This window comes from Colius striatus, chromosome 4 (assembly GCF_028858725.1).
Source record: "Colius striatus isolate bColStr4 chromosome 4, bColStr4.1.hap1, whole genome shotgun sequence".
Taxonomy (NCBI): Eukaryota; Metazoa; Chordata; class Aves; order Coliiformes; family Coliidae; genus Colius; species Colius striatus.
The window spans coordinates 49,764,705-49,776,918 of NC_084762.1; the positions used below are offsets into that span (position 1 = coordinate 49,764,705).

General features: G+C 42.2%; 2 protein-coding genes across 2 annotated transcripts in view; both read right to left on the reverse strand.

The window, feature by feature from the left end:
- LOC104559127 (BTB/POZ domain-containing protein KCTD1) overlaps positions 1-12,214 on the reverse strand; it is a 68,584-nt gene that overhangs the window by 36,952 nt on the left and 19,418 nt on the right. The window lies entirely within an intron of this gene.
- The window catches only part of LOC133625369 (uncharacterized), a 28,978-nt gene continuing 18,889 nt past the window's right edge, over positions 2,126-12,214 (reverse strand). The window contains exon 3 of the mRNA XM_061995875.1: positions 2,126-2,475. Within this exon, the coding sequence (XP_061851859.1) occupies positions 2,422-2,475 (54 nt within the window). The 3' untranslated portion in view covers positions 2,126-2,421. The remainder of the gene's footprint in view (positions 2,476-12,214) is intronic.

The following is a 12,214-nucleotide window of genomic DNA, read 5'->3' on the forward strand; positions in this document are numbered from 1 at the left end:
TCTGCATCTGTCAACAGGCCATTTTTCACTTGGTACCTTTTCTGCTCAAATATTTAAATATTTACCCTACAATAAATTAAATAAGAACAGGAAATCCCAGGTTTTACAACAGTTCCTGTGGACCAAAATACTTCAAATACCCTGTAAAATACTTATCATTCTTGGTACTTAAAGATTATTTTTTTAAAGATGTTGGAAAAAAGAAAGAGTTGTGATTTCCAATCAGAATCCATTTATTACTGAAACCACATGCTCTAAAGTGCTAAAATCCATGTGCTAGGCCCATTAAAGGCATTTAGGTCACATAAAACCTCAGTTTTGGTTGAGAACACAAAAACATTGTGCTATTACAGTGGATTTGGGGCTCCTCCCCTTTCCTCCAGTTATTTGAAGAAGTCTTTAAACATCAAGCAGTTTCTAGACCCAGGTCTTTTGAGTGTATCTGAACCTGCTTATTTTCTGCTCTAGGGAAGCCCTCCCATAGGCTCAACAGAAGCAAAAGCAGCCTTGCCTGAAGCCCTCCTCCCTAGGATTCACAGAAATCCTTATAATTTAGAAGTCTTTCTACCAAAGAGGATTAAGGATCATGGAGGAGAACTTTCAGATCTGTTCTTCTCCCTGCTCTTTTCTTCTCTATCACCTTCTCTCCAACTTCATTCAAGAATATCGTTAAAGAATAAACTTTTACTTCTGTGTTGAAAACACGCAGTAGCTGTAGGCCTGATATGTGCACCCATGCAATTGGTCTATCAAAGACCAACCATAGAGGAACCACACCAATCTTCTGGTAGCAAGTGAAAGAAATAAGAGATATTTGAAGAATGTGAGTTATTACAATGTTCTGCTAAGTGCACAAAAAAAGTAAAAGAGGCAGGAGGCTTCCTCCCCCACTCAAAATATTCATTCATATTAGACTGCAACGGTTAGCAGTGGTTTCAGAAGAGTTATTTACACTTTGCGGTCCTGAGTAAAGTCATTCCAGTTACCTTAAGTTGGAAACCTTGACAAAAACCATGCCACTATACGACAACCTGAGCTCATTCACAGGAGAATCAATATTCAAGTACAAGACACCTACTTGACTCACTGGACTGTGGGGATCATCCTAGGTTGCAGGTCAAGGCATTGCTGGCTAGGTTTACTATAGTCAACATGTTCCCTGTGAGCCAGCCCAGCTCCAGCAGGGGTATATAGATACTCAATATACTGTAGCTCTAGTGTACGTATTAAACTCTACAATTATTAAACTCTACAGATGTTCCCTGTAACAGCCTTAGCAATTCTTACTGCTGAGAAAGTCACAGTTACATATTTCAAACTCTTGGATGTTTTGGGGAGAAGTGAGGGTAAGTTTGTCTTATCTAGTCTAGACATTTACAACAATAATCATACAGTAGTTTATTCTAAAGCATCAAATCTGTCTATAGTCATAATTTTCTTCTTTCACAACAGAAAGCCATGAGAGACAAGTTTCTCCTCACAAAAGCTTGGTGCCCAGGAACAGCTGACAACAGCAGTTAGCATACCCACATCAGCCACCTCCAGCAGAAGTCTCCTCTGAACATAATTCATTGCACTTTTTGGGGAATGAAACTAAACAGCAAAAAAACTTGAGAAGTTTGAGACAAATACCTTTTCCTTCAGAAAAGCAGAAATCACTCAGGTGTCATGGACAGCTATGTACCCGACTCAGAAATAAACAGCAGGCTGGATGCTTAGTGATGCTTGAGGGATGCAGAAAAGCTCAGTTCAAGTCCCTCATCCAAACTGGGAACATTAGGATGACTCTCAAACTTGGCTCCTGCAAGTGTCCCCATTTTGAGGATGCACTTTTTCAAAACAAACATTTCATTAAAGATTTAACAACAACAACAAAAAAAAGATCTTGATCATGTCTCACCACAATGCTTAAACAAGTACCCCCTCACTTTTCTACAATTCAGCAAAAACAGTCGCCACAACAAAGGGGCTGGAGAAAGCATTTATTCAACATAAACAACATCAGTAGAATACAAACAGTCCATCTGGAAGGTGGAGGAAGCAGGCTGAGATACGGAGCTACAAGTCCAAGAAGCCCAGGTGCTTGTCTCCTGCTGGAAGGAGAAAAATCCCATCTTGAGCACCTCTATGAGCTGGTGATGTCTTCATACCAAATTCTGACTATGGCCATGGCACACTGAATCCACAGATGACACCAGGTTGTGCTGGCCTCTCAGATAGAGCCCTGTAAGGGCTGCAAAGCCCTGCAAAGATGCCCAGGTACACAACATGGAGCATACAAGTTGCATTTTGGTCTCTTAAGGCATGTGTGCCATCGTGGTGCCTTTTCTTCACCTCCACTCTGAAGAGACCAGAAGCACAAAGAAGCTGCCCAGGCCTTTGACAAAAAGTCTTCACATGTGAGCACATCCATGCCTGTTCTTATGGCTGGTAGCTCTCTGAGGACATGGTTGGGTTGTACTGGTGCCACTGGCTCTGCAAAACAAAGGAACAGTGCATCATTTTCCCTAGAAAAAAGAAGTGCTGACTGTCCTATCATGTTTTCCCTCTCATCAATATAATCCAGCTGCTATTTCCCTCACAGCTGTGAGCTTTTTAGGATTACTGACTCTGAACACTACAAATCATGCTTCTAAAGCAAAACTCCAAACCAAATTTGAGTGCCACATGAGGAACAGGCACAAACCACTATCAGCTGCAATTCAGTTCCACAGTAAGTCAAAATACCAGGTTCCTTGAGACTCAGTGGTAGTACCAGGGTTATTATTTTAGATCTCTGGAGGGAAAACCCCATTTTAAGTCCTGAATGTCTGTCTACATGTGACAGAAGGTGAAATTATTCTACGCAAGACAGTCAAGTACGATGGAGAGCCTGAGAAGCAGGAAGATTTCCCTGAGAGGCTGATGCATCCAAGTGCAGTAGAAGTCCTACTAGTATACCAAGCAGCTGCTCATTCTTCCCACCACAAGTATCATGCTTGCAACACTCACTATTATTTGCAGAAATACATGCAGCAATGCATTTTAGAAAGGTGGATGCCACAAGGCTGGATGCATGAGAGAAGGGATAGTGATACCTAGAGGGGTCCATCATGGCCCAAGTGTAAGGTATAGGCCATCATGAAACAAAAACTTGGCTGAAACACATTACTGGAGGTGCCAGGAACCATGTTACGCTCTCTTCTGGATCCTGCAATAGCCCAGATACAGATTCACACCTACAAAGCCAAGAAGGGACCTCTTGTCACACACCAGAGTGGTTATAGCAGTGGTGACTGGAGCACTTACCTGACAGGACACTTATAACTGCTACATCCTCCTTGACACAGAGGCAGTGGCCCCACGGGGGAGTGTTGATCTGGCCTCTTGAGATGAGGGTCCCTTGCTCCACATCCTGCATGTCAGCTGCTCACAGCCGCCCCCTGCTCCTCAAGATGCTGTTGCTGCTGAGCATGTACACCTCACTCAGTGCTGCAAGTGCTGGAGAGGTCGTGGCTGCATTTCCTTTGTTAAGATGAGCCTTGCTGGCATTTCATCAGAGCTCATCAGGACCTAGAATAAATGCCACAGGTGCAGAGAACCAAATGCAAGGGAAGGGGCTGAGGGAGGCGAGGCATTTGTGCTGGATTGGAGACAGCTGCCTGCCTGGAGACACAAGACAGTTAAAATGCCCTTGGACAAGAGCTTAACACTTTGAGAATCCCAGTGTTCCTCAGCCAAGTCTGCAATGCACAATTAACTTCAGCAGAACAGCTCTAACCACACCTTTGACAGAAACTGGTCACTGAGATCTTAAGAAAAAAAAAAACCCTCTCTTTCAATTTAGGGCTAAGGGCAGAAGAGAAATGAGGACCTGTGCTTATATACCAGTAAAGCAGTAAAGGCGAGTCCAAAACCTGGAAAAGGCCAAATATACAGAGACAGGGTGTATCTTCAAGTGCTTATAAACTTCTCTGAAGATTTTCCTAAGCCTTGAAACTGCAGACAAAAGTTTAATACCTCCCTCAAGATATTCTATAAATTTGTACCCTTTATGGACAGTTAACTCAGCTCTTTGCTTGTTTGAGTATGCAGTGCTGAGGTGAGCCCAAACGTTTTATTACATTCAGGCCCTCCAAGTAAAGCTCTATTCTTCTGCACTGCCTCCCCATTTCTTGCTGCACACACCCTCTATGCTTTGGTCAAGTAAGTGGTAAATATAGCTGAGAAAGGACTTGACTTAAGCCTGTAATGCAAGCAGGATCTTTGGCATATGTCCAACTCATTGTACTATCAAAATGAAATCCATATATAACACAGAGGTTTGGCCCAAATTCACTGCCTCCAAACACACACAACACTTCCACTAGCCCCTTTGGCTTTCATAATGGAAGCAGACAACTTCTATGGCATTCAGACCTGCTGATTCGATTCTCGCTTGGTTAAAGTGGCCATTTAATTTACAGGCAAAACCGGATCTGAAAGCTGCTCTCAATTACTGCACAGCACACCACTGCCCACCTGACACTGCATAATCACAGGGTGTTTACCCCAGGATGCAGCAGGCAAAAACACCCCCTAACCAGCCTGGAGGACACAATGTTTTGACACAGGAGGACATCGGACCAAAGGTCAACAGACCTGCTGTGCTGCTTTCTAATGGCATCCTGTGAGAGGAGTGGGCTGGATACCTGGCATTTCAGGCCACTTGCTCCACCATGAGCTTGTCTGTTCTGCACCAGCTTCTATTTAAACTAGCAATAAAATTGATTTAGTACTGACCAAAAGGAAGCACAGCTCCCCAGCTTGAGCCTCCTCTAACTAGACACCGTCAGCTCAAAACATTTCACAAGGTGTATAGTGAAGCACCTCAGTGACCTTCATTCAACCTTCTTTATTCTCACAGGCAAAAGGGGGATCCTGCCCAGATACTGAAGAAACTATTACAGGCCACTTAGTGCCAAGAGATCCCTCAGTCTCAGTAGAGAAAGGCTGCAGTCATTGTAGATACTTCTTCCACACACACAAAAAACCCTCCACTATTAGAAATACGAGCAGACCCTGAGAAGGTCTGAAGAACCTTTAGCAGCCTGGCAGCCCTGCCCACAACACTACAGCTGATAGAAAAGCCTTTGCTTCTGCTGCCTCGAGGACAGTTTCATTTACTTTCTCTAAATCTAGAAAATAGGTTGCTTTTCTTCTGTCATCTCTATCAAATCTCAGGGAGCACAGACAATGTGAATTTACCTATACTTCACGTGAAAGAAAACATACAAAGGGAGTTTCACCTTTTGGCAAAGGACAGAGATGACAGACCAGTTCTCCTCTGTACAAGACTTTGTTCATCCCACTGAGTAGCATTGATCCAAATATCTTAGACCACTTCATCCCTGCTGCAAGAGGTGTGGCCTACCAGCATCTTTGCAGATAACTCACCTACATACTTGGGGGCTCTATCCAGAGTCTATACCTCCTCCCTGAAATGGCAGCTTTCCCCAGTCCCTGGGAATAGCCCAGCACAGGGAAGCCAACAGCTCCTGCTACCTCCGTGAGGGATGGAAGATATCCCAGCTCATCCCCTGCACCAATCAGAACAGGCGTGCAACAGCCACCATCATGCATGCAATACAGGGTTCAGATCAGGAAGAGACATTGGAAGGGATAAGGGAGCTCTGAACACTGGAATTCATCTTCCAACTCTTGCCAGGTTGATGTCTCATGGGTTGAGATATATTCATACTGTAATTTTCAGTCAGATTTCTCACTCAAGTATTGCTGTCTTTTATCCACTTCTAGCAAGCACTCTGTGCCTATTTTGTAAGAGTCTACATAAGAAAAAGACAAGAAAAAAAGCCTCAACAAACACTCCCTCCTGGGTTTAGACGGAAAGGACTGCTGTTTGCCAGAACCATGCTGGTACATTTGAATGCAAAGTTAAACAAATCCTTAAAGATTGTGTCAAAATTTGAGTGGGAAAGAAACCAAGTGGTTACATTCTTCTTGGACCCTGTTTGCAATTTGTCCAACAATCTTCTGGTGAGAAGTAACACCGAAAAACAAGCATTGCTGAAATCTGTCTGTTTTGTTTGTAAGTTAAGATCCTATCAGTAGTACATGAATAAAGATTAACATCTTGAATCGAAGCAGTATCTGAAGATTTTAAAGACCCATAAAAATGCAGACTTCAGTGGGATAACTGGAAGATTGTCATGAACTGTCAAAGTTTGAGAAATTGTTTTTTGTGCTTTAGATTCTACTCACAAACTGAACAAAAAAAAGCCCACACTGCCTTATTTGAAGTTAATTTACACTCCAGTTTAAATAGCACCTGCCCTTGGATAGGTTCCAGAAGAATGTCTACTTTTCCACAAAGGGAGGCTAACACCCATTGTAAAACTTCCAGAGGCACATTAGATGTCTGTTCCCCCCTCCAGCAATTTCACCCTTAGAAGTAAAAGGAACGCTGCCAGTTACAGCCTGTGCTGAGGAAACATGAGTTATAATTTTACCCTGGGAAAATTGCTGAACTGGGAGCTTCTGGTGTGGCATAGGTCTTGCCTTCGCAATCCAATGGTTCTTTTGATTCAGAGAGGCTTTGAAAGGGTGGTGATGAAAAACATAGCCTCTCCCTTTGAATCAGCCAGCCGCCTGCTTTTCTTTGCAGTTTTAAAATTTGGTTTATTAATTTGCCTAGGAGCAGAAAGAGATAATACTGACCCATCTAGAGAACATGTGTTTTTGGACATGTCAACAGAACATTATCTACTTCAGACTAAACATGCAAACAACACAAAGGATTTTATATCTAGCATCACCTTAACCAGGCTTAAGAAAAACACAAGAAAGCCTCTTATCAACCCTTCCTGCCATACAAAGAGGAAGAAGGGAAAAATTATAAGGATCCAATAAAACCGTGTCTTTGAAATGCTCTAACACACAAGAGCCAGATCTAAGCACTCTCCAGATGTTTCTTGCAGCAACCAACAATAAAATATTCTCCGACAGGATCGTAATTTTGAAGACACTGCGTCCACTTGGTAATTATGAGACCAGACAATAAAACAGATACACAGCTTCATCTATAACCTAACTGCAGAAAAACAGGCATGAGAGGGCTTTAAAGCCATGCATTTATAATTATCTAATTTTTTAACAAAGATGTAAACAGAACTTCAAATTTGACAGTTACAGTTTAGACTTGTAGAGAATTAGAATATGGTGTGGAATTGTAGTCTTAAATTACACATCGCTTGCTCTGGTATTGATGTAATATAATGGCCAAAAAGGACTGACTTTTAGGAGCCCTGTGTCATTGCTGGGTTTTCTCACCTATCCCACTCCCATCCTGGCAGATCTCCAAGGCTGAAGCCAGTAAAGACATGACCCTGCCTCTCAAACATGATACTCCATGGAAGCCCCCCAGAGAGACAAAGACTACCAAGTGGAAGCACGGCACAAGGAAAGGGTAAAAGCTGAACTTACTGAAATTACAGGCTTTTGGGAAGTCCTCGTTAAGATGGATTGCAACAGGGAGCGCTTACTCTCGGCTCTACAATGATCCCAGGCATTTCCACGGCTGCCTGGGATTTCTCCTATCCTCTTGTAACTCCCATTAAAATTATCAGCCTACAGATTTCTTAACAAGAAGGAGTATGAAAAAGCTCAAACATTATCACGAGAAAAATCATATTATCGTTAGCTATTTCAAAATGCACATGGGTTACTTAACACCTCAGGATAGGCAGCGTGGCATAACAGAACACAGGTGCTCCCGTTGAGGAGACAGGAAAGAGCCTCCTACTAAAAATACACACACGAGGCAGCATGCAACAATGGGGCCCTCCCCAGCACTCTGCAAATGGGCTCTCCAAGTGGTGCACAGGATCTGACCCGAAAACCATCAATGACCCAGAAGCTTCTCTACATCCCATACTGAAGTCTGTCCACCTTTGGATTTTAAATCCCTCAGAGGAGTATGCATTCTCTTTTGGTGGCTGGTAGAAAGGCAAGGAAGTAATGAATTAAGCTAAATACCACTACCAGTTAAATTCAAAAGGCTCCTTTAATACAGTAGTGTGTGAAGGTTTTACCTCTTCTTTGGTGTTGAGGTCTTCTTAAATGCTGAAAAAGTATTTAGGGACAAAGTGAGAAAAGGAACGGTAGGTATATGACTATGGCGGTCAAGAGGCAGGGGTTTTTTTTGTTAGTGTGAAGGGCAGGATTTGAGGAAAGAACACGGGAGTCTGTTCTGCAAGGCAAGAAGAGTGCTTGGCAAGATGACGACCATATGGCATACGAACAAAGCATATTTTAGATTTGGTTCATTTGATTCCATTATGTGTAAAAGATACTTTAGGATCCAAGGCTAAGAAATATAATTTTGATTATTATTGTTTTCAGACCTGTAGGGAATTCTCCAATTAGTTATTGTAGCTCACATGATAAAAACATCCATTTCGCAGCTAAGTTTAGGAGGTTTTTTTACAAAGGTGGATTAACCCTGATTGTATATAACCATGTGCTATATGCTAACAGAAGCCACCATTGCTTCACCAGCCTCATGAAGCAGCATTCCACTATCTAGTTGTAGACAGAATGATCTTTGCTAACTAGCTCAGCAAACTCTTAATTTCATACTAAAAGGCTTTTTACTGGACCTGACATCACAACAGACTGTGCACATAACCTTAGAATAGTAGATGAAATCTTATACAACATACTTTTCTTCGGATGGCATGGACTGCTTCAAGTCTCTATTTGTGCTTCTCTCATCATTACTAATGTACAAAGCGTCCGTGCTTCGATAACAAAAGGACCCAAAAAGCAGAAAGGACTATGTCTGTCAATCAGCAAGAAATGCCTGTCTCACTTTCTCTAGCTATTGGCTTTTATTGCCTCCAATGTACAACATATTTAAAAAAAAAAAAAAAAGAGGAAGAAATAAAGACACATTAACATAGAGCAATGGTACATACAGCTGCGTTAGGACACAGAAACCAATAACAGAGAAGAATCGCATTATTAGATGATCCTGAGAGGCAGCTCAAAATGAAAAAGGCAAAAGGCAGGTTCACCAAGAAAATTAAAGCTAAATAAATACTCATTTTATTTTTAAAGCCTATAGAAGTGAAGTGAGACAACCCAGGACACACACTGTCACTTGTCACTGATGGACCAACCACCACGGGGTAAGCATTTAGGTAAGAAATTTCTCTTTGGGTAGGCTATTCTGTAATGGGGCTCTTGGGGAAGGTGGCTCTTGCCAAGAGGCTCAACTTGGCTAATTTAACTACTGATGAGGCAGTAAACTTTCTATGAAGCTATTCTCATTCAAAATCCTTTTGTTGGATTAGTGGGGAAGCAGGGGAAGATTTCCTCCAACTAAAACCAGAGATGACAAACCCACTGAGTATCTTGAATGGTAGTAACTAGTAAGACCATGCTGATAAGGGAAGACATCCTCTATAGGTTCAAACTGATAGCTCTGAACTACACTTGGCTTCTGCATTAGAGAAAAAGAATTTTTAAAGCAGGATCGAGACTACAAAATCTGGAAGTACCTTAAAAACCCCCAAATTTGAAAGAGCAGTTTGTGTATCAAAAGCAGGAGAACCTGTCAGGTAGACACAAGCGCCAACTATGATGAAGTAATACTTTAAAAAATGAAAAATTACATGCAAAACACATACCACATACCAATAGAGACCTGAAAAGTGGAAGAGACCATCACAAGAGGAGGAGTTGACAGGTAAAGGAGCAGATAAAGGGACAATTGTACACAGTGACACATCTGGAGTCTTTTTAAAACACCAATTCCAGATAAAGTCTTTGAAATAACATCTGAAAAGGACTTTTATTTGGAACCAGGTACATTTGAGGGAAACATCAGGAAGGCCTTACAGCTGTGCCTTTCTTGATGCTTGTCTACTGCCCAGAAGGGCAGTGCGGGAAACCACCAGGTCCTTCCCTGGCATGGAACGGGAGGAAAGCAGAGAGGCTGAAATGCTACTGTTCCTGCAAGAGGCAAGAAAAGGAGGCAGCAGAGATGCAAAGTACATGGTGGGAGTGGGAAACTGAAGCATCTCCTGTTGGAACAACAAAGCCTTACGAGAAAAAAGGAGGGCAGAAGATGGAGGAGGCATTTAATTGGTAAGAGAAGGGAGAAGGGTAGTGGAATAAAAACCAACAAAACAAACATTTAAGTTGACAGGCTTTGGTCTCCCCTCTGGAACAAATACTTGAAAATCTTGCCTTCAGGAACAGAAGAATTGTAATGGCAGAAATAGAAGTGCATTTGAAACAAACAGGAGAGGTTTCAGGGGTCTTTTGGAGATCATCTAGTAGAAGGTAGCAGAAATTAACTTCAGCAACAATTCCCAAATTATAGATGTGTCTCATGGCAGTCATCTTCCATCCCATTACAGACACATTCAACCAAGTGCTTGATTTCTGATGAACACCACCTTGGAGCTGAAGAATCTAAGATTAGTTTTAGGGGAGGTTTTTCTCAGAGGAGAAGGGATGGAGTGGAAGGATGCATGGCAAGACTGTTTTGGCTTTCAGCAGAAACACTAAACCTTATGATTTCCACCCGTGCTGCCTTGCACAACGGACAGAGCCTCAATCAGAAGACAACATCGGGTGAGGGTATGTGTGTGCCTAATTCCACATATTTGAAAAGCAGTGTGGAATGAGGTGTGGCAAGTGTAATCTGTAACACCAGCCCCGGCTGGGAAAGGTGGCTGCACGCCAACCACACCATAAAGGTCTCATCAGCTAAACTTCAAGTAAGGCCCTGAGTATCCTGATATTTTCTCATATTGAGTTGTGACACAGGCAAGAGCAAAAAGTTACATTGAAGCCATGGAGACTGATAGCCACAGGAGTCTTACCTGCCACACATTTACTTTAACAAAACCTCTTAGTCCATTTCACAGCAATGTGCCTTACAAAGTGCTCGACACCCAGCAGCTTCACTGAGAATAACACAGTCCTGACAATAGTAACTTCACTTGACCAGAAGCAAATCCAGAAACTTCAAGGAGGCTGATGCTGCGGTAACTGGTGGAAGGCATTTAGCAATAGAATGGAGGTTCCCCTTGTAGGGACATAATGAGACAAACCAGGAGTTTCATCTGAGACTGAGAAACCTAGAGGAAACCTGGATGCATGGCTAAGCTTAGGCAATACGTGTTGTATTAGAAATGGCTTTAAACACAAAAGTGGAACAGAAGACAACCAGATAAATTCTAATACTCAAGTGCAAATTAGAATCAATGATAATGATTGATTTTTATAAAGGGTCTAATGATACAGTGCGAAGTAATTCATCCTATCCGAAGCCTGGCACCATTTGGTATATTCAATTAAAAAAAAAACAAGATAACCCCAAGTGCATTTTTTTTCTTCCTCTCTTTCTTCTGGCTCTTTTGCCATGCTGATGCTTGTTTGCATTATATCTATTTTGAGCTAAATTAAATAGGAGAAGCAGAGTTTTGATTCAGTAGTAGCAATAAATGGGGTTAGCCTGGCATTGATCTGTGTAAAGAGGCCAAAGCTAGGACTGCCAGAAGCAAAACGTGGTCAGTGAACTCTACAGCACCAAGAGTGACCCTGCAGCTGAATTGCTAGCCCTGATTACAACAGAAAGCGACTTGCTTTCCTGAACAAAGAGTATTTCAGGCAGCAGATTAGCAAGAAAAAGTCTACTTGCAGCAGCAGAACGGGGAAATGGCCCCAAAAAAAAGAACCACAGCAGGCTTCTGAAGAGTCTTCCTTACTCTGTTTCCTATAAGCCAGAGTTGGGTCAAAATGCTGAAGAAACAATAATTTTCTCTTGCATTTCAGTTAAATAACTTCAGTTAGGAATTGTGCAGTAGGGAAGATAAGCCAAAACCACGTTAAAGCTAGCATGCTGAAAAAGTTACCTTGCAGACTAAGAGCATTTGTTGTACAAGAGGAAAGTCTCCTTTTATAAATCATGCTTAATATTCAGACAGCAAATTTATACAGGAGAATTTCACAATCCTTAGGAAACACGGATCAAATTTGCTCACTCACTGGGTGTTTGCGCTGTTGTGCAATGCAAAGCATGGCAGTAAATCTAGCCTCATGACTATCAAGTTTAATCACAGTGTATCTACGATGGAGAACAAAGCACCTCTTATTCCTGCTGCACTGCTATCCCACCGGATCTCAAGCCAAGCAGGGTTGGTTCAGGTCAGCATTTGGATAG